This window comes from Podarcis pityusensis, assembly GCF_964106645.2.
Source record: "Podarcis pityusensis genome assembly, chromosome: 7".
Lineage (NCBI taxonomy): Eukaryota > Metazoa > Chordata > Lepidosauria > Squamata > Lacertidae > Podarcis > Podarcis pityusensis.
This window is the reverse complement of record NC_138031.1, coordinates 20490873-20512328: the sequence shown is the minus strand read 5'-3', so window position 1 is coordinate 20512328 and position 21456 is coordinate 20490873. Positions and strand designations below refer to the sequence as shown.

At 41.8% G+C, this 21456-nt stretch overlaps 1 protein-coding gene and 1 long non-coding RNA gene across 3 annotated transcripts in view; one reads left to right on the top strand and one right to left on the bottom strand.

The window, feature by feature from the left end:
• Nucleotides 1-3658: 3658 nt before the first annotated feature.
• LOC308480954 lies at nucleotides 3659-7327 on the bottom strand. Its single transcript, XR_013988352.1, has 3 exons — nucleotides 7015-7327; nucleotides 6211-6366; nucleotides 3659-4099 (listed from the first exon to the last, which is right to left on the bottom strand). It is a non-coding gene; the product is annotated as an uncharacterized lncRNA (long non-coding RNA).
• A 1030-nt stretch (nucleotides 7328-8357) lies between these two features.
• Nucleotides 8358-21456, top strand: part of EMC2 (ER membrane protein complex subunit 2) — a 37081-nt gene continuing 23982 nt past the window's right edge. Inside the window, exons 1-3 of one of the 2 annotated variants that reach the window (XM_081012839.1) lie at nucleotides 8358-8489; nucleotides 18631-18744; nucleotides 21248-21312. In XM_081012839.1, coding sequence (XP_080868965.1) covers nucleotides 8450-8489; nucleotides 18631-18744; nucleotides 21248-21312 — 219 coding nt within the window. In that variant the 5' untranslated portion in view covers nucleotides 8358-8449. Of the gene's footprint in view, nucleotides 8490-10858; nucleotides 10881-18630; nucleotides 18745-21247; nucleotides 21313-21456 lie in introns of those variants that run through there. The other variant, XM_081012840.1, reaches the window with a different exon arrangement.

The following is a 21456-nucleotide window of genomic DNA, read 5'->3' as shown; positions in this document are numbered from 1 at the left end:
AAAAATTATGCTAGAAACATAAATTAATAATAATAATAAGAAGAAGAAGAAGAAGAAGAAGAAGAATTTTATTATTTCTACCCTGCCCATGTGACTGGGTTGCCCCAGCTACTCTGAGCAGCTTCCAGCATACACAGAAACAAAAAATAGTTTCTATGTAAGTCTAGTGTGTGCATAAATCTTTTGACTAATAAACAGTAGAAATCCACGCAATTTGGGTTGTGGGAATTGCCAGATAATCACTAGGAAGATGCCCTGTAACTGAGAACTGAGTCACACAACCAATTGTGTGGCATGGCTCCCCCCCCCCCCCCTTGATCATTGTTCTGCACAGCAGAAGATGAACCATTGTTCTCCAAAGCAGAAGATGAACAAGGCAGCATGAGGTTGAGGGGCAGGGAGGGGATAGAGCTATGAGTGCCATGAGACCCACTCGGTACCCCCTACACTAGCCTGCTGCCCTCCAGTGCAGTGGAAGATATTAGCCTTCCACTACCATTGGAGTAAGATGCAACTTCTAGTCCAACTGGCTTCCATAGGTGCCTTGGGTAAGGACACCATCTTGTCTTTTGCCTAAGGGCTCGTTTCCTACATTGTATGGAACTGACATCCTGATGGGATGGGATCTGCAGGTGGTCTTCTCTTCCAGAGCGCAGCAATTGGCTGGCTATATAAGGGGTGAGACACAGAGCTTCATCATAGTTCTTCTTCTTCTTCTTCGGCGATCACTCATAGCTGAGTAAGATTGTCTTCCATAAACACCGTTCTAACAGTGAGTCCGTAAATGACTGTGGAGGCCAATTCTGGATCCACACATCCTTCCACAGTGGGGACATTGGTTTCCGGGTGGGAGTTGATCACAGTGTGGATTTGCCAAGCGTGCCTTCCTCTTAGCACGTTTCTCCTATGGGTTGAACCATCTAAAAAGAGTCATAATGAGGGAGTATGTCTTCTTCATCCAGAGGTGCTTTCACTTCTGAATCATTTCAGGTCCAAACAGCACATCTAACACATTTCTTCCTAAGGCAAACTGAGTGAGAATACAGTCCTGGACCTTCTCCATAGCGATTGTTTGCCAGATCATAACAAGTCATAGCAGTCAATAGGAAGAGGCTTGTGACTGGCAGATGGCCAACTTTCTAAAGGGACACTTGAATAGAACTCTGGGTCAGTCACTTTGACTCAGCCTGATCCCCTCACAAGGTTGTTTTAAGTACAAAATTTCCATGTATGCTGCACTGAGCTTATTGGAGGTGGGACACGGTACAAAAGTAATAAGCTACAAATGAAAAGTCACAAAACATTCAAGTTTGCCAAGCAACGACACTGTTGTTAGACAACATCTCTCAAAACCACAGGTTAATGGTGTTATTTGATCATGAGCAAAAGGTGTGGTGTGGTCCATTTGATTTTCTTCAAGCGTGCTTAACATTTATGGACATCTGCTCTAGGTCAACTGCTCTTCTTGCACCAGTGATATCAGATTATCAAATGCAAGACACATTTGGAAAATCACACTACCAGGGAGTGGAAGTTATATCATACAGCACAGAGGTTCTGCACAAAAGTGCATTTACTCTTGGAAGTGTGCCGTGTTTATGGGCAGGCCCCATACTTCAATCTAAAGAGCTAATTCATTAATAGAAACCTTCAGGAAGATATGGCAAAAGGCAGCTTGACCTATATGACTGCAGAGCTCTTTTAAAGCTATATGGTTGTATGACTCAATAGGTCTCTCTTGGGTTCTATCCCATATGTTATCACAATAGAGATTCTCTTCCCTACTCCGCCCGTATATAAATATGGTGTTTAATTAAATAATAATAATAATAATAGTAAGATGGTATTTAACTGAATATATTTAATTAAGACTCTATGTCAAATCCACTATATATATATATATATTGCTAGATCTGTCTATTGTATTGTCCTTTTAGCTGTAAAACTAATACTACATGACATTCACTAGCCAAATCCTGTTTTTCTTAAGGGTTTGTTCGTGTTTTGTTTTTTTGCACAAAAACCTTGCTTCTCCCTAGTTAAAATTTCCATCTGTGGCTTCAGTTTTAGAAGCCAGGAGATGAATAGTCAAACTGCAAAGCGAAGGCTTCTGACTTAAAGAGCTTGCTTGAGCCAAGACTGGCACACAGTCCTCCCAGACTGTGGAGAAGTTTTAGCTAAAACACCTTCAAGTTTGGTTATTTTATGGAGTTTGAGAAGAGTTTGACTTTATGTGGTCAATCCATCATCGACAAGCAGCTACAGATTTCAGAGATTCGGCAGAGTAGAAATAGAAAACTGGCCATGTGCTGTTGTTAGGCCTTGGCCAAGCTTGAAAACAAGCACAGCAGCTGGAGTCTGTTTCCAATGGTGACTGGTGGCCGTTGGGATTGGTAGGGAGACAGGAAGACCAATAGAAGGTATGACCATTGTCAGGCTTCAGGGAATCGGCTCCCCCCTGCCCCCGGGGCAGTAGATAAGCAGAAAAAAGGAAAAGGAGTCTTCTTACCAGTTAGAAACTTTAATGATCACAGCGAGAGAACAAAGAAACCATTTCCTAGGAATGGCAGTGCTCCCAATTAAGAGTTCCACCCACTTCCTCCTTAGTCACCCAGGTCACCACTGCATCTTGTAACCTGAGTTCGTAATCTCTGTGCTTTCTGTCCTGCCACCTTAATCAGCTCTTCTGGTGGAGGAATGCTTTCTGGAGACAGTGAATCTGTTAACTCTCCCTCTCCCAGTGCTTCTTCTCCTAGCTGTTTCCCATCCTGTGTTTCCCAGCTTCTGCCTTCTGAACTATGCCCTTCTTCAAACCAAATCTATACTTGTTCTCCTGCTCCTGGGAAGATTCAGGATCCTGATCAGGAGCAGAGGGAGGCTCCCACCATTCCTCCTCAGTGCAGCCCTCCTCAGCACTGTCCCTGACAGCCAGTGACAGGCAAAGCCAACTTATCCTAGTTTTGTCCCCATCCTCCTCCCTGTCTAGAGTTACCTTGGAATTCCACCTCAACACAGTCATGGGAAAAAGAAAACACCCTCTTTTGAGTTGTGTTGTTTTACACATCAGGACAGATAACAATCATCTGTTCCTTAGCAGGTCTTAAAATTAGGTAAATATAACATCTGATGAACAACAACACATGACATATTACACTGTATGAGGCTTTACTTCACCCGGGTCAAAGACTCACTTTGCCACACACCCACACACCACATTTGCATACAGCCTCAATGGTGCCCTTCAATGGAGGCTTCACCAGGGGCAAAATCCCTGCTAGCTCACCTGTAGCTATGGTTCTGCCACCCCTTCATGTGCTGCAGCTGACTTAATCCATGAAATGTTGTGCCACAATAAATCTAGTCTGCCGCAAGACTCTGCTGTTTTTCCTTTCCCTTTGTCGGGACTTTCTAGGGTCTGGTCTGGATAGCCCTGCGGAGTCATAGAATCATAGAGTTGGAAGAGACCACAAGGGCCATCGAGTCCAACCCCCTGCCAAGCAGGAAACACCATCAGAGCACTCCTGACATATGGTTGTCAAGCCTCTGCTTAAAGACCTCCAAAGAAGGAGACTCCACCACACTCCTTGGCAGCAAATTCCACTGTCGAACAGCTCTTACTGTCAGGAAGTTCTTCCTAATGTCACTTGACACTAGTCACTTGACACTAGTCAGGCTGGGCCTATGGAGCTGAGTCTGCTCTGTTGCCGCTGGAGAACTAGAGTGCTAGTGGTGCAGAACTTACAGGGCCGGCCCTGCCCATAGGCACTGTGGAGCAGGCAGGGAGTGGTGGCAAGGTACTGAAGTACAGAGTTCTGTGTGCCACACTGCCTGCCCTGAGTCTTCTAAGATTCAGCTGCCCACCCAGGCAGTTTCTGTGCTTTGAAGGGGTGGCAGTCATCTTGTCCTTTGCCTCAGGCAACAAAATTTCTTGGGCCAACCCTGAGAACGTAAGGCTTCCATCTGTTCTTTGGCCTCTCGTGTCAGTCTGTTTCGAAATCTCATACGTCATAGTTCTCCTTGTGCTGGGGTAGAGAGTGGAGGCGGGGAGTCACATGACATCATTTATGCTCCAAGCCATCTTTTGAAGGACTCCTCAGGCCTGCGGGAATGGTGGATGAAATAAAAGGAAAGCTAACTGAATTTTGGTTAAATGACTAGTTTACTTTCCAGTCTGCGACAACATTCCCTAAAACATCACTGCCTTCCTTGCTCATGTCCTTCAGTTTGACAGAATGTTTTGCACAAGTAACGGATTTTAAGTTTTTGGCCACAAATTGACTTACACTAACACATTAACCTCCTTGTCCCAAAGCAGAGCTCACAGGTGTTCCTTAGTATATGTTTGGAATGCATGGCCTTGAATTTTACAAGGGTTTGTTGCCAACTTTTTAAATAGAATCAAGCTTGCTTGCAAGTCTGTTTCAGGTATGTGCTCTAACAAAATCATCTCCTGGCTGAAAATTGTTGGTCCCCCCACCCCTCTGAAGATGGAATTCATTTTCTCTTGCAAAGCTGCCTAGGTTAAGTGGTCATTGGCCAGGGCCTAGACTCCAATTTGATCTTGAATAGAGCTCCCCCCCCCTTTTAAAAAAAAAATATTTCCAGTGAAGCTGGTCCTTAACCATATGGCCAGAATTCAGTGGTAGAATGCATGGTTTGCATTCATTATGTCTCAGACTCAACCTCTGGCCTTTCTAGTTAAAGGATTTCCAGTACAAAGGATTGGAAGCAGGTTACATGTGTGTGTGTGTGTGTGTGTGTGTGAGAGAGAGAGAGAGAGAGAGAGAGAGAGAGAGAGAGAGAGAGAGACTGAGCTCTAGAACTATTGTGTCTCATGTACCTAGCAATGCCCCATTTTGAAGGAATTTTCTGGAATCCTAGAAAAGCAACTTCCAATCAAGGAAGCCCATTCAAATGGTTTGAAGATAAAATGCCTCCTTATCTTTTGCAGTTATCCCTGACCATTGTAACTGCCTGGTGTGTGATTTACAGTGCTATCTTACTCACAAGGTCCATTGAGTGTGATGGGACTATGTGCGCAAGATTGCAGTCTTGAATTCACTCCCTCTTTTTGACCCTGCTAAAAATAAGACTCCATCTCTCAAAACCTGTGTGTAACTGGGATGACCCTTAATCACAGTGGAGTTTGCAGTAGTTGTGTTTCTCTGTTGAGCAAATGTGTGCAAATTTCAGGTCTAATGTAGAGTGCAGAAGCTCCCAATAACTTTAAATGCATGAACAGCACATACTAGAATGTCTCTAAAAAGTCACTCTGGTGCCAGGATGTGGTCATTTGTGATCTCAGCATGTATTCAGGCGCTCTCCAGAACAGTTAACTGCTCTTAAATCTCCTAAAAAGGTCACTGCACTGATTTTATTAGCCACTGTATAAGTATCACATTTTTTAAATAATACAGCATTGTGTGAATAAAATCACAGGTTGCTCACACACCTTTCCTTTCCTTTTCTTCCCTCCTTATATTATAAATAAGGTTCACTGGGAAGAGATGGAGAGTTCAGAAATAATACCAGTACTCTCCCACCCCCAATTTCTCTACTCAGTCTTGGCAGCATCAACTGCAAGATGACTACAAGTTTTGAGAGCCATGAATTGCATGGACTCCGTCTGGTTCTCTGGGAAATGAGCCTTCATATGGAAGTGGTTAATTAATGAAGTCACAATCTGGTTCCTTTTTCCATTGAGGAAGAAACCTATGCCAGTGCTATATTGTCCATGCCAAATACAGTCTCTCTCAAACTTTCAAACTGGTGTGTACAACCAAGGCTCAATAAAACAAAGTCCATATTGTGACATTTTGTGGTGGCGTTATAACCCCTACCCATCATAGACAAATGGTGTAAGATCTGTAGATAAATCATTAAGGATCAATCCTATGCACACCTACTGTAGAGTAAGTTCAACTGAACTCATTGGGCTTAGTTCTGAGCTGACACGTTTAAGCTCACATACCATGCCAAAGTTTTGTTTTTTAAACCCATAGCTACTTAGCCCTAAGCACAGGTTGTCCACCTCACATTTAAAACCTAGATGAAATTGTGTGATGGAAATTTCACACCACCCGCATGAATACTACAGAAAACACCTGCAGCAATCTGCAGCAATTATGCCTAAAATGTGGAACAGCCCTAAAACCTAGTAGCAGTGTGATCCACTGAATCTGGTTACCTCATTGACAGTTCAAATCTTACCTGAAGGCTGATTCTGTGGTGGTGGGAATCCTTTATTAAACTGTAATAATTGCTTGGTGAGGTGCACATTGCCATAACCACAGGCTCCGTTCCCTATTTAGCTGGGCACTGTAAAGGTGGGTGCCCAACTGAAGGCTGCACCACCTCAATATTACCCTGGAGTGAAAAATAAATAGGAAAAGTTTGAAACATGCTTTTGTGAATCAGCCTTCTTGCTTCTTGCAGTTACCATGGATTTCTATACGAGTATGTGTGTGAAACAGTGCGAAGGATTCCAGAAAGTATAAGGACAACGAAAGATGCTTCTAAGTTTGAACAATTTACCACAGCAGTTACTACCCAGTGTATGTGGATGACTATGGAGGTTTGGTGGGTTTTGGAATGGGGCGTGGAAGTTATAATAAAAATTTTCCCAATCATGCGTCCTATTTTGTGATGTATTATATGAGGAAGACTGAAATATATGTGTGCGAGATTATGCAGTGGGCATTACTGCACCATTTAAAAAGTTTGGGAGGAATCATGTGCTCATTGCATGTGTAAAAGACAGCAAAAAGTTATGTTAAGGAGCCTGAGATTTTACAATGGGACTTAAATGCCTATGCGAGATGTTGATGAAAACACATGTGCGAGTTTCTTTCAAGTATGAAATCACTGCTTTTTCACATAACTTGCTATGGAATCAGTTAAAATGCTGGAAATCCTGTACTTTTGTGGCACAGGTTTTACTTGCCAACCAGGATCAAGGAATACGGAAGGATAAAGAATCACAGAGGGGGTACATATGTATGTGTCAAAAAGTACCAGTATGAACATCTATACAGTAGGCTTTGATGTGAGGACACCATGAAAGGGTGATAAGACAACTGTGCTCTGTCATAATTAGTTATGTAGGTCCATATATCTGCATACAATGGGCAGGTGGACATGGGTGGACATGGTAGCCTCTACAATACTCCATCATCAGGACTACAGTGTGGCAATGAGGGCAGCAAAATAGGCATACTTTGCTGCCTCTGTTGCATCCTTGAACCCTCCAGCAGGGGCAGACTTTGGTAATACTGTGCCCTGGGCAAGGGCAAAATTTGTCAACTTCCTCCCTCTCTCCTTCTGTTTTGCGCATTGCACCCCTTTGGGTTGGTGCCCTGTGCAGGGGGAGCACTGCTCTCCAGGGAGGTCTGGAGATAGTTTTCTGTGGAGGGCACACCAGAAAAGCCTTGAAGGGCCACTGCGACACGTTTGCACAGCACTTTTGAGGATAAAGTCACGCGCCTTCCAAACAACCTTGATGTTCCTCTCCTGTATGCCATTTCCCACTACTTCTATACTACATGACATTGGGTGTGTCTTGTATTTGGGCTTACTACTGCGGTTTGCTGTTTCCGTGATTCTTGTGAGCCCTTTGGTGTCCATCTTTGGGTGAAGAAAGATGGGAGATAAATAATACACACTTGTACAAAAGAAAACGCAGTTAAGAGTGAGCACCAAAGAGGCAAAAAGCCCCAAAGGTTAAAAGAAAAAAGTCTGTGCTGCTTTTGGGAGGGGAAAAATATTTTCCACATAGTAAATTAAATTAATAATTTCACATAGCAAATTAAATTAAGAATTCCCCCCTCCCTCTTCTCTCCCTTTCCCTTGCATGTCTTTTTCTTTTTCCCATCTCAGGACTTTGTTATAGCAATCCAATAAGAAATATGGAATAAAATAATATGAAATAAAAGGCGGGCGGGGGGGGGGGAACAGCCATGTTGTAACATCTAATTCGCTGGGCGGTCTCTTGTGAATGTGCTTTTCCTTTATGAGGTAACGTGGCGTGCCTTGTCTTTTACACTGTAAACCTGAGGGCAGGGAATATATACCCCCCCTTTTAAACTATCTGTACGTAAGTGGCTGTGGGAATCTCCCCCCACCTTTTTTTTTTTTTTTTAATAAACACATCCTCTAAGGAAGCAAGCAGCTAAATAAAACGATTTCTAAACCCCTGGATTGAAAGCCGCGTATGAACAACACCCTTCACCCAGGTCGTCCGCCTCAGCGAACTGTAGACCGAGAGCGAAAGGCGCTTTTAAGGCCAACCTGACGCGAAGAAGTTCGCTCGCTTTCCCCGCCCTCCGCGCGCGAGCCCCGCCCCCCAACCAATCAGGTTCGGATCTGTCAGCGGTGGAGCTCGGGGCGGGGGCCAGGGCGGGGCTCCAGGCGGTCACGTGGCGCAGGCGAGGCGTGAGGGGAGCCCGGCAAGATGGCGAAGGTCTCGGATATGTACGATGTCACTTGGGAAGGTAACTTGCCGGCCGCCCGGCCGCCGTGTGTGTTGGCTTGGCAGGGGTGAGAAGGGGAGGGCGCGATACGGGCAGACCCGGGGTGAGGTGTGGGCACAGCGACAGCGGCTCGAGGGGGGGGGGGAGGCGCCCGCCGCTTCAGAAGGATAGCCGAGGCCTTGCTAGCGCCTCCCCTCGCCAGGCGAAAAAGCCTCAGCAACTTCACCGTCTCTTCAGTTGGGCTAAGAGTCCTTTAGGTGGTATTCTCGAAGCTGATCTACGCACAGAATTAACCCCATAATGGCCTCGTCCGCGTGGGGCTTGCGGGGCTGCTTACCTGGTGGGATTTGCGTCCAGGTGGCGCTGTGGGTTAAACCACAGAGCCTAGGACTTGCCGATCAGAAGGTCGGTGGTTCGAATCCCTGCGACGGGGTGAGCTCCCGTTGCTCGGTCCCTGCTCCTGCCAACCTAGCAGTTCCAAAGCACGTCAAAGTGCAAGTAGATAAATAGGTACCGCTTCAGCGGGAAGGTAAACGGCGTTTCCGTGCGCTCCTCTGGTTCGCCAGAAGCGGCTTAGTCATGCTGGCCACATGACCTGGAAGCTGTATGCCGGCTCCCTTGGACAATAAAGCGAGATGAGCGGCGCAACCCCAGAGTCTGGACCTAATGGTCAGGGATCCCTTTACCTTAGGAATGTATGGAATGGCGATCTCTGCAAGTTTACAGCCTTCCTTTTTCACCTGTCCTCTCGTGGTACAAAAACACAACGAAACAAGGACAGACTTAATCTTTCCCCCTAGCATGAGTGTAGCCAGGATTTATGTTAGGCAGACAGCATACCTCCCTGTCAGCATTCTCTGCCTGGCTCTGTAGCAGATTCGGAATGAAATGTCTCGACAACAGTTGTTTTGAATTACATTCTTTTGACCCCAAGTGCTCAAAAATATGTCATAATTTTTCTACAATGTATACTTTTAGTTAAGTGTTTTTTATTTATTTACTTGATTCGGCAGCTGTCCCCCTGGCTTCATATACCCCTAGTCCTGTTTATCAGTGAATTGAGATTTTTCTTCTTCATTAAACCCACATTGGAGATTGAGGGTGCAGAGCTTGGAGGCGAAGGTGGAGACTCTCCCTCCATCTGACTTCAGGACACCCATCTTAAAATTATCTCCTCTGAAAAGCCATTTCCTTTCATTCTTTTTACTAACTAAAGATTGATAAATTACACCTTTACCGTCACCCCTTCATTGGCTTTTGGCCTCCCCCCCCACTGTAAAAAATTGGGATTGTATGCTCTTTGGGGCAGGGAACTTTGGCGCTGGGGGTCAGAGAGAAGATACAGTGGTGCCTCTCAAGATGAATGCCTCGCAAGACGAAAAACCCGCTAGACAAAAGGGTTTTCCGTTTTTCGATGTGCTTCACAAGACGAATTTCCCTATGGGCTTGCTTCGCAAAACGAAAAAGTCTTGCGAGTCTTGCGATTTTTTTTGCTTCCCCCCCTTTTTCTAAGCCGCTAATAGCCTTTTAGCCGCTAAGCCGCTAAGCCTTTAATAGCCGCTAAACCGCTAATAGCGCTAATCCGCTAAGCCACTAATAGGGTTGCTTCGCAAGACGAAAAAACCGCTAGACGAAGAGACTCGCGGAATGGATTAATTTCGTCTTGCTAGGCACCACTGTAATGAAACTTTGTAAAATGCCAGGTGGAGTGATGGGGCTTTATAAGTAAGGCCCTGTGAGCAGCAGCTGAATAAATCCAAGGACATGGAGATGGTTGTATCATGCGGTTGTTGGCGACAGCCTTGAATATCACTGGTTGGGTCGCAGGTTTAACTTAATAACTAATAAGTTAAAAGTATTGCTCTGTTGTAGGTATTTCTTTTAGATCCAGGTCTTTCTGTATGATGGATGTGTATACGTACTTTAATAAACTGAATAGAGGGAAAGATTATGAGTCACTGGGGTAGGGCTTATAAACTTAATAGCGTTTAGCTTATTTTTTGTTGCTATTTTGTTAATATTGTTTTATAGATTATAAATGCCTTTTTGATTTGATAACCATATAATATGACTTAACACAGGACTTGTGATACTCTGTTCTGTTATTGTTATTCGTTTCTTTTAAGCCACTTTGGGATTCATTTGGATGGAAAGTGGCATAGAAATGCAAGAAATAAAATCAAAACCAAATCAAATAATCATAGTAATATAATGCATTACTATGCAATAGAGGAGTTCATTACAGAGTACTGCTTGTTTGAAGAGCTTTACAGTGCTTCATGACCAATATATTTGCTTCCATATTGCAGTTGAGGGCTTGAGGCTTGGACAAAAGTAGATTGCCAAGGCCAACCAAAACCTGGGTTTTCCTGTTTTTCAGCTCGTACTTTCAGCTGCTACATTCCATGAATCGTAAGCATATACATCTATAAAAAAGCAATGAGGTTGTGGTCAGTCTTAAGATTCTTGCAGATTCATCTTGTGCATATTTACTTGGAAGAAAGATCCACTTGGTTCCAATTAAGGGCATGCGGGATTACAGTTCTAATTTGTTGCTTTCTTCGTAGCTTCTGAAATCGTTCTTGTGCTTGTATATAGTTCTTACTTGAGTGTTAAGTAAGAATTCAGACTACAGCAGGGTTTTCCAAAGTGTGGTCTGTGGACCACCAGTAGTTCACAAGCTTCATTCAGGTTGTCTGTGGCATGTCCGCATTAAATATTTATAATGATTTTAATTGTGTTTTTATTGCCTTTTATTTCTTGTATTGTGTTTTATTGCATTACAATTTAAATTCCTTAGATAAAAATGCAATTAAAAATTATACAGCATCTAACATAATGCATTACAGTTGCTACTACAGGCAGAATAATCATTAAGTAATTCAACAAGATGTAACTATATTTATTTATTAATATGCATACTTACCTACTTCATAATGGAAACCTAATCGTATCTGCTTTCAAAGCTGTAGAAATAAAAAGCAGAAGATTATTGCCATCCATTTTCCTCAGACTGGAAGTATTTAAATGAGCCAGTGTGGTGTAGTGGTTAAGAGTGGTGGACTCGTAATCTGGTGAACTGGGTTCGCATCCCCTCTCCTCCACATGCATCTTGGGCTAGTCACACTTCTCTGAAGTCTCTCAGCCTCACTCACCTCACAGCGTGTTTGTTGTGGGGGAGGAAGGGAAAGGAGATTGTTAGCCGCTTTGAGACTCCTTAAGAGGAGTGAAAGGGGGGTATCAAGTCCAAATTCTCCCTTTAAATAGGATTTATTTTTAAAAATGTATTTTATAGCCTGTCCAGTATCACAGTACAGTCATACCTTGGATCCCGAATGCCTTGTGAGTTGAACGTTTAGTTTGTGAATGTCCAAATGTCCTACATGGCTTCCGATTGGCTGCAAGAGCTTCCTACAGCCAATCAGAAGCCGCAGCTTGGTTTCCAAACGTTTTGGAAGCCAAACGGACTTCTGGAACAGAATCCGTTCGACTTCTGAGGTACCACTGCACTGTCATGTATTACTAGCATTACTTGTTATTGTAATTCCGTATTGTGAAACCATAGAGTATGGAGGATCAAAAGACTAAACAGGTTAATCCCTGGAGGCAGATCACCTAACTGCCAGCTCCCTATCTAAACAGCATCTATTGATAAGATACTTGAGCAGTGGGGGTAATATTTCCGTATGCTTGTTTCCCATGTTGGTAACTTCTGTAGGAAGCAGTTGTGTGGGTTGGGCAGAGGTAATTCCTCCTGCATCAGTTTTTCCAGGCCCCTAAAATGTGGCAATATTGATGTTGTATTATTATTTATTAAATTTCTAATCCACCATTCATTTGACGATCACAGGATCACAGGACAGCTTTTGCTGCGCAGCGATCCCTCTTGCTGTTCTGGCTTCTGGGATTCAGAATATTTTTTTTCTTGTTTTCCTCCTCCAAAAACTAGGTGCGTCTTGTGGTCTGATGCGCCTTATAGAGCGAAAAATACGGTAAAAATGCACAACATAATAACAAACAAAAACAATACCCCCCCCCAGTTTAAAATGCCAATCGATAGTTTAATTAACCCGTTTATAGCAGGCCCACAACTTATACACATTATACACATTTAACTTGTGCACATTCAGCTTTACACACATGGCAAAAATTAACATTAATAAGAAGGGGCAGAAAGGGGGTGGGGTTATGGGGAAAATAGTTTTGGCAATCCCACCTGCCATTGAACCCGTTGAGTTTTGACTGTACGTGATTCTGGGTTTAAGGTGTGATCCCTGGAAAGTAACCCCCACGTAATTTGCAGGTTTACTGTAGTTCAGGGAACAATCGCTTTCATAAAACTAGTTTCTCTTGTTCATAAAATCTGTTCATAAAATCAAAACTGTGAATGGAGATTTTGTAATAGTTTCAAATATAATGTTGACACTCAGAAATGCATGCAGTTTATGCTCTGTAAGTTATCCAGAATTGCCAAGGAACTTCTACCCATCTGTGCATGCTTGAGATAATACCAGGCCTGCTTATATAGTCAGTGTTAATCAAAGCCTCTGTTCATTGCTTTCCAGTCATTAAATATTTCACATGTGAGTTCTGTAAGAATTCTTGAGCTGTTGCTGTCTGGACCCAGAGAATTGTCCATTTTTAACATGTCATTAAGGCCTAAAACTCTCTCACCACTATTTGCCTCCATTCCTCAGACTCCCTTCCTGAAAAGGTTTGTTTAGGCACAGAGATCTGCCTTACGTCATTCACTGTGAAGATGGATGCAAATAATTCATTCAATTTCTCTGCAGTATCCTCTTCTTCTAGCACACCTTTGACTTCCTTGTTGTCCAGAGGTTCAACCATTTCCCTATCTGGTTTCCTGCTTCTAATGTACTTAAAGATTTTATTCTTGATGGTTTTTAGCAGTGCACTCATTTGTTTTTCATCCCTTATTGTCTGCTTGTATTTATTTTGCCTAAGTTTGTGTTCCTTTTTGTTTTCCTTATTTGAGCAAGACTTCCACTTTCTGAAGGAAGATTTCTTGCCCCTCCAGTTGATTCCATGATCAACTATTTTAGGGCACAGTCTATGCAAGTCTAATTGAAGTCATTGTTACAGTGCTTCTTCCTTTGCATTCCTTCTCTTTACTTTTATTCTTCATCTTAATTAGAAGGGAGGAGGATGTGGCATGTGCCAAGTCTAAGGACCAGATAGAGCAGCCTGGATGAAATATATGTAACGTTTTTTCTTTCTTTTAGAGAGTTGGAAACAATATTCAGATTGTAGCCTATGAAAGTATAGGAAAAGAAGTACAGAATTTGACACAGTATACAGAAATTATTTGTGAGAATTTCCTGAGTCATTCAGTGGCCTGATAGGCATGTAATGACAAGCCAGAATTATTAGTATTCATTTCATTTCTCTGCTGCTTTATATTTTTAAGAAAAAATCTCAAAGTTGTTTACAGCATATTAGAACATCAACTAAAACAGTCCAGAATAAAACATTACCAAAGAAAGACAAATAATGTATAGTACATTCAAAGCAACATAATTTGCCGGAAACTAAAATATTATCTTGATGCTTTCAGAATAAAACATTACCAAAGGAAGTCAAATGTAAAATGCAAATGTTAAATATCATAACTAAGAATAAAGTATTATCATAAGCATAGAACATATTTGCTGCTTTTGCTACCAGTCCTGCCAATGGTAGTTCTTGGCTGTGGAAGCATAGGCTCAGTGACCTGGGTCTGCCCTAAGAGACAGCCAAGATGTTCCCTGGTCTCTTCAGCATCCACAACTTTTGTAGCTTGAGTCAGTCAGGGTTCCGCCCTTCCAGGAATTACTGCCAAGAATTATGCAACCTATGGTTTACCAGAAGTGAGGAAGCATCCTGGTGCACACTGCTAACATTGCACCTGTCCCCTCCGCCATTTGCCACACTGTGAGGAAATAAACTAGAGCTCTAGCAAGCCATTATTTGCAAACCAGGGCAGTAGATTTGAAACTTAATTCCACAACTTGTTTTCATGATTAAATTTGGCTGACCGAGTTTAATTTAAGATGGTGGGCCACTACCACCATCGTGACAAGCTGAAAGTTGATATTGTTTCCCTACAGAAATCATCAAGCTGCAGCACTAGACTGCAATTTCTGCATGCTTGCTTGGGAGTGATCCTTCTAAATAAACATGTACAAGGCTGAGACTGTCGGACATTTAATGTGCTTGTTTTCTTACATTAAGTGATCAAATGACAAAACATGGCCTGTCTCATATTTTTCCATCACTAGATACCCTATACTTTAATATTCAGTCATTATTACATTTGAGAGATATAATGGCATGGAGGCTTTAGTAGTGGCTGAGTAAATTCATGGAGGAAACTTCCATTATTTTGTGTATGTTTGGACTGTCAGTCCTTGCACTACATTCAATCGCATGCTTTCTGTCCAATCTGTTAATTTCCAGAGGTTGTATTGAGTCAGGAACCATTTAGTTTTTACTCAGGCACATGAAATGTAACTCTGTGGTGGTTTTGGTTGTCTTTTAAAATAAAATCTAGCACAGTTCTATTTCACCCCTCCTATTTGTGGAAGGAATCATATGTGGGGTAGGAATGGGGTGGACTGTAGAAAGAAATCTGTTTGATCTAAAACTTACAGCTTAACTTGTAAATTTTGAAGTGACAGGAAGACCAACAACTTCAGTCTTGTCTTTTTCTATTAAAATGTAATTACAAATATAAGTTGTTTTGCATTTAAGATGTGTATAATAGGCAGAATAAAAATACTGTATACTAAAACAAACCAAAGGAGTCCCTGCTCACACAATACCATCTTTTGTCACCTTTGGCTTTCTTCATCATGCAAAATTGATCATCTTTCCCTCCCTCCCTCTCTCTATTTAAGATAAAGGGCTGTGTCTGTGCTTGTGTTGCTGACCCCATCTACCTTGCCAAGCACCACTCTTCCCCCCCCCCCGGCAAGTGTTAGAAACTGAGATATGAAAACCAGGAGCTAAATGGCACCTTAAACCTAGGTTATGGGCGCAACAACGGAATACCTAGGCACACTTTTTTAAGAACAAGAATACAAAGCTGAAAATGAATGAACTGCAGCTAAAATATTATGTTAATTTTTAACACGGTACAGTCCTTCCCCTGCCCGCGCCCCCCCCCCAATATTTGTAAGAAGATCTGTTCTCCGGTCTTCAGTGAGTAGCTGGAAGTGGGGAGGCAGAAAAAGGTCCTCCTTTCCTTCCACTCTGCAGTTTTAATCTGAAATCTTAGGCGCAGTACTGCACCCAGAGCTCAGAAACTGCTTGCACTAATGAAATTCCCTGTTGCAAAATGCGCCTAGAACAATGCAAGTTTCAAACACTGCCTCCCCCTTTATGACAACCTCCCTGCTTCCCTTACACTGCAGTGGCAGCCAATGTGGCAGTGAGTGTGGGGCTCCATTGCTTTCCTGGCTTCCCAACACTATGGGCTCCATTGCTTAACAAGAAGGGGAGGAGCAAGGCATAGGGAGCTTGATGCATCATGCCAGAGCCAATCTGACTCTCCTGCCACCATGCAGTGCCTCAAACTCCTTTTGGCACATGCCTCCCCCTCTTGGTAAGCAGGAGTGACCTGCAACTGCACAGCAGTTCCCTTCAGTGGTGGAGGGTTAGGAGGGAAGTGGCGGGTGTCATCAGAGCAAGACTGGGAAGCAGTTCCTGGGGAGCTGCCCTAGTCTAACTGTGCCTCCATGGTTTGTTGGACCATTACGTCTCTCTTCACTGCTCCCTGCCACTAAGGGAGGTGGGCTGGTGAGCTATTGTCACTCTGTAGTTCATAGCACCACCTGTCTCTGCTCAAGCAAATTGCAGTGTGGCAACATCCTTATGCAGACAATTTATAAAGGGTGAAAAAAGGCATCATTGGGCAGGATATAACAGCTTGAGTTCATGATGACTTTCAGGTCCACCTTGACTGATTGATTATGTCACCTTGAGTTTGAGATGGATTTTTATGTCTGCTGCCAATGCTGTTTGGTTATTTATACATATTTTTCAGCTCAAACTGCCATGCTTTTTTGCAGTCTAGCTTTCTGTGTTCTTGTCAATTATTTATTCAGAAACTGCGTTTTTCTGTGTGATTTTGGATGCTTTGAAAGTGTGATTAATAAGGATTTAAAACTTCCCCATTGGTCATTTCCTCATAATAGAAGATGATGTAATGTTCATGAAGTGTAATGACTACCCTATTTAAAAAATAGTTAAAAGTGTACATAAATGTTGCCATATTAATTTTAGATATAATTTTAATTTTTTGCATACTCCCTGAGACCATGCTTTTATATTAGTTTAGGGAATAGTAGTGAAAATATCTATGTACATTGCTATTCCAATTTTATAATTCTTACTGAAATAGAAAGCAACCAATGGCCTTGGAATAATCTGTAGTTTATAGGAATAATGAAAACAATCCAAGAGTTCCCAGATGAGGCAATAGAAGAAAATGATCTGTTTCGTAGCTAACACAATGAAGCAATAATAGTATATACTCATTTTGAGATGAAACTTGTTCCTACTTCTCTTCAAGACTCAAAGCATGTTCAGTTATATGTTTGCATTGGGAAATATTACCCAAAGCAATTACAAATCTTTCATAGAGGCAGCAGGCAAGTTGAAGGAGTAATAATCATAAATGTGCATTATGACAAAAATAATAAAATCAAACAGAACTTGTCAGGTTCAACTCCATTATGCATTAAGCCTGAAATTCAGCATTTTGACTGCATTATGTTTCTGGCATCCATAAAGGCAGCAACACAATAATCAGTGAGCATCCACATGCTGTGAATATGATCAGTTACCCCAGTGCTAAAAGATATTGAACAGCAAGAGGAGAAAATTTTGACTTTAGACATTGGCCCGTTTCATCCATTACTCCAAACTATGGTTTAACATGAACAAGCAGGCATGGTTGGTGAACACTGCTCAGATCTCGCCTGCCCCATTTCGCCCTATCCCAAGTCAGGAAGAAACAAATTAGTGCTGGCTTAGTGCTACATGTGAACCACCACTTGTGGTTTGTTTGTCTCCAAATAAACCATGAGAGGAATCCAAGATTTCTTTTTGTTTGGGTTTGTTTTCTCCTGGCTTCAGAAAGGGAAGAGTGTGGCTTGTGTGATTTGAGCAACCTGCGCTAGCACACTTACTCATAGACACACCTTGGCTTACAACACAAGACACACCTTGGTTTACAACACAAGAATGGGCCATCTTTACACGTCTTTAGCTGCCAGGCGAAAACATTTCTCATCACCCAGGCCTTCGGCCACTGAACAATCTGTGGCCTGTTAAATGTGTGTGTGGACTGTATTGCGATAATTTTATTATTACACTGAGTATTATGTTTTTATTATTATGCTGAGTAAATTATGTTCTTAATGTACACCGCCCTGGGATCTTTGGATAACGTGCAGTATATAAATTGAACAAATAACTGAAATAAATAAATGGCTTGCAAACTGAGATTTTCTGCACAACCAGCTCAAAATTACTGGGGTGGGGGGAAGGCATAGCGGATACCTCACATCCGTTACCTGGCTGTAGGCAGGTGCACATCAGTTAATTGAGAACCACACTTTCAGCTTTGGTAAGAACAATTTCTCATTAAATAACCTTCCTGATCTTCCTAGAATTATAATTACATCAATTGCCTTGAATGATTGGAAAGGAAGCAGGCACCAGACTTGGTCCATGTTTTTGTTTCCTCTTTCTGGCTACTCTTTCTAGCCAGGTGCCTAATATGATGACCACTTGCAGGCAGACAGTGTTTTGTCTCTGCATAGAGATAAGATTCTCAACCTCTAAATGTGCTGTGTATTGCTTCTCACATTTTGCACTTTTGAATGCTACTGATCAGTATTAAAAGATGGCAGATGTGCTTGGGAGTTCATGATGTGCTGGTTTTTCACTGTATAAGGGATAAGACTCATTAGCTAATACTTGTAAACCTAAAAGTTTCAATGTTTATTTTATTTTCCACAAACATAATTTCAAAGCTAGAAACTTTAAGTTACTAAAACAATTATTATCAAACAGAAAATGCATATACCAATTCTTTTCAGAAATGTTGATTAGGAATTGTCATTCCACTGTTTCATTTTTGTTTTTTGTTTTTCAGAGATGCGAGATAAAATGAGGAAATGGAGGGAAGAGAACTATCGGAACAGTGAGCAGATAGTGGAAGTTGGAGAAGAATTAATTCATGAATATGCAGCTAAGCTTGGCGATGACAGTAGGTCAAAGCTGTTTCACGTCTCTTGCCGTCTTTATTCTGTGCAGCTGCTTTTATTATTACCTGATTGATTCTCCTATTACACCCTCAATATTATTTTTCTTTTACTTCACTTTTCTTGTGCATGCTGATGTATGGTACGCCCATAAAGCTCAACATCTGCCAGTTTTCCTGACTCTTGATCTGCTTTCCAACTTAAGGGTGTGGGCAGGGAGATGTATACCTAATCGGATGTATAGCCTGGCCCGCTAGTCATGCAAATACATTTGAGAGAACCCTTGGCCCAAGCATCCTTGGCCAAATTTCACTCATTGGTTGTCTTCACTTGTTTGAAGGATGGCTAAGTTTTGAAATGGAGACAGAAGGTTATTCCTGAAATTTAACCATAACTTCAGCTACGTGAAATCAATATAAGAGTTGCTTTTATTATAGCGTTGGGCATGAGAGTCTAGGGCGTGCCTGGATTTTCATTATATACAATAGCTCTACATCATTTGGGGGGGTCGTAAGTGCACAATACTAATTCTCCCCAGACAGAAACTTGGCACAGAGCATTTTATACCAGAAGGGAATTGTTTAAAAAGAAAGTCACAATAATGCAATACCTCTTTTTATATAAGCACAGGATAAAGCATCAGAGTGTTTTATGGCAAGAAAACTGTATAAAGTTGACCAAGGCTCTTATGTAGGCAGGAAGGGAATAAGTATCAGTGATTTGTTTTTAATGAGCTCATTCTACTTTCTCTTTCTTTCCTTTCTATAACTTAGTTAACCTAATTCAGACAGTATGAGCAGTTCATTTTTGGCAAAGGTCTCAAAGATCAGAACGGGTGTACCCTTCTTTATTTAATTTTAGGAAGTTTTGGTCTCAGTAACACTGACATTATACAAAGAGAGAGAGGGGAGCAATATTTCTGAAATGGGTTCATTTCTTAGAACACTCGACCAGAGGTCTTTCAGTTTCATAAGATGTTGCTAATAGATCTCATAATGATGAGCATTAGAATATTTTTTTCAGAGAACAACTTAGTGGCGAAATTCTGTCCATTCAGATGTTACTGAACTACAATGCCCATTAGCACTAGCAAGCATGGCCAATGGCCAAGGATGATGAGAGTTGTAGTTCAGCAACATCTGGAGGGCCAAAGGTTCCCCAAACCTGGCTTCGGTATACACCTGAAAGTTGCATATAATAGCATAGCACAGTCACTTTCTTATTTGGTTTTGAGATTTAAAATTTGAAGTGCCCAAGAAAACAGGCCTGCATATGTTGTCTCCCGAGTTTAATGTAAACTCAGTGGGTGATAGAAAGGGCAGTGATCTCAACAGGGAAGTTGAGTGTGCTGTTTTTCATCGCCTTTCACTTAGTTAATTTATAAATGAAACATATTTACTTCACTCGTTTTGTCTTTTCGGAGAATCACTGACAACAGTAGATTCCCTAATTAATAGTGTTCATATGATGTATATGAATGAATCCTCCATATGTTCCCTGGTGTCATATCCATTTTTGTTTCCAGAGGCTCTGTAGTTTCTATTCTAAGAAGGCAATCTGATTTCAATCAAGAAGGCATAGAACATAATAGCCACACATTCACTGAAGTGGTAAAAGCCAAAATGAGAGTGATTGTTGTGTTGTCTGTGGATAGTAGATTTTCATTGAGGGGCAATCTGTACCCTCCCAAACCTTTAGTTTTTACACAGAACAATTCTAAGTATGTGTGTATCACAGAAATTTGTACACTTGTCTATTTCATGTGAATGGCTTTCCTCTTGAATGCCAAACACTCTCAGTATAATAGGGTAGTTTTATTTATTATTATTCATTGTCACTTACAAGATAGCATTATATGACAGTATAATATACAGCTTCAGTCAACATAATACACTTTATTCATACAACCATTCACCCACCCAGTCTCACTCACTCGCTCACTCACCTCATCAGGCATAAATTAAACTCAGTTTAAACATATGTACCCACCATAGTGCTGTATCTCCTTTACATTTTTTTTCGCTTTGTGCCACCACTGTCAAAATTGGTGATATCTCTGGGAGCTACAAAAAATTGCTTGGGGTCCTGATCCAGCTCTCAGGCCAGGGTTTAGCCATCCCTGACGTAAAGGAAAAATTGGAGAAGAACAGAGTACCAGAATTGGTGAAAGTGTCCCCTAAAAACTGTTGTTCTGCCAAACCACCAAAGTGCTTTTTGAAATCGGGGGAGCTGTGAATCATTTCCATAGTTGGTTTGTTATCATAAATAGCTATTCTGGTGTAGTAGTACTGTATTGCATTGTAATATGGAACACTTTACAAAAATGCTTACGCAGCATAAGCGAACAGTATAGCTTTTAAAAGTGTTGAGTAGCACATATTAATTTTGAGCACTAATTATGACAGGTCCAGGTTTCTATGAGAAAAAAAGAGAATGTAATTTGTTTTAGGTGTTTTGAAAAACATACTGCCTCATTTCATATGACAGATGCATTTTTGTGTTTCCTAGTCTGGATAATATACGAGCAAGTGATGATTGCTGCATTGGACTGCAGTCGGGATGACTTGGCACTGGTAAGTAGTCCAGCTGACCTCTGCTGCAAATGTAGTGGCTTGGAACACTGCTTACCGCAAAGGATTCTCCCATTCTCTCCTCCTCCTGCAGCTCTCTATGCCCCCTGAAAAGCTGCTCCTGAAGCTTGAGGTACCCTTTGGAAT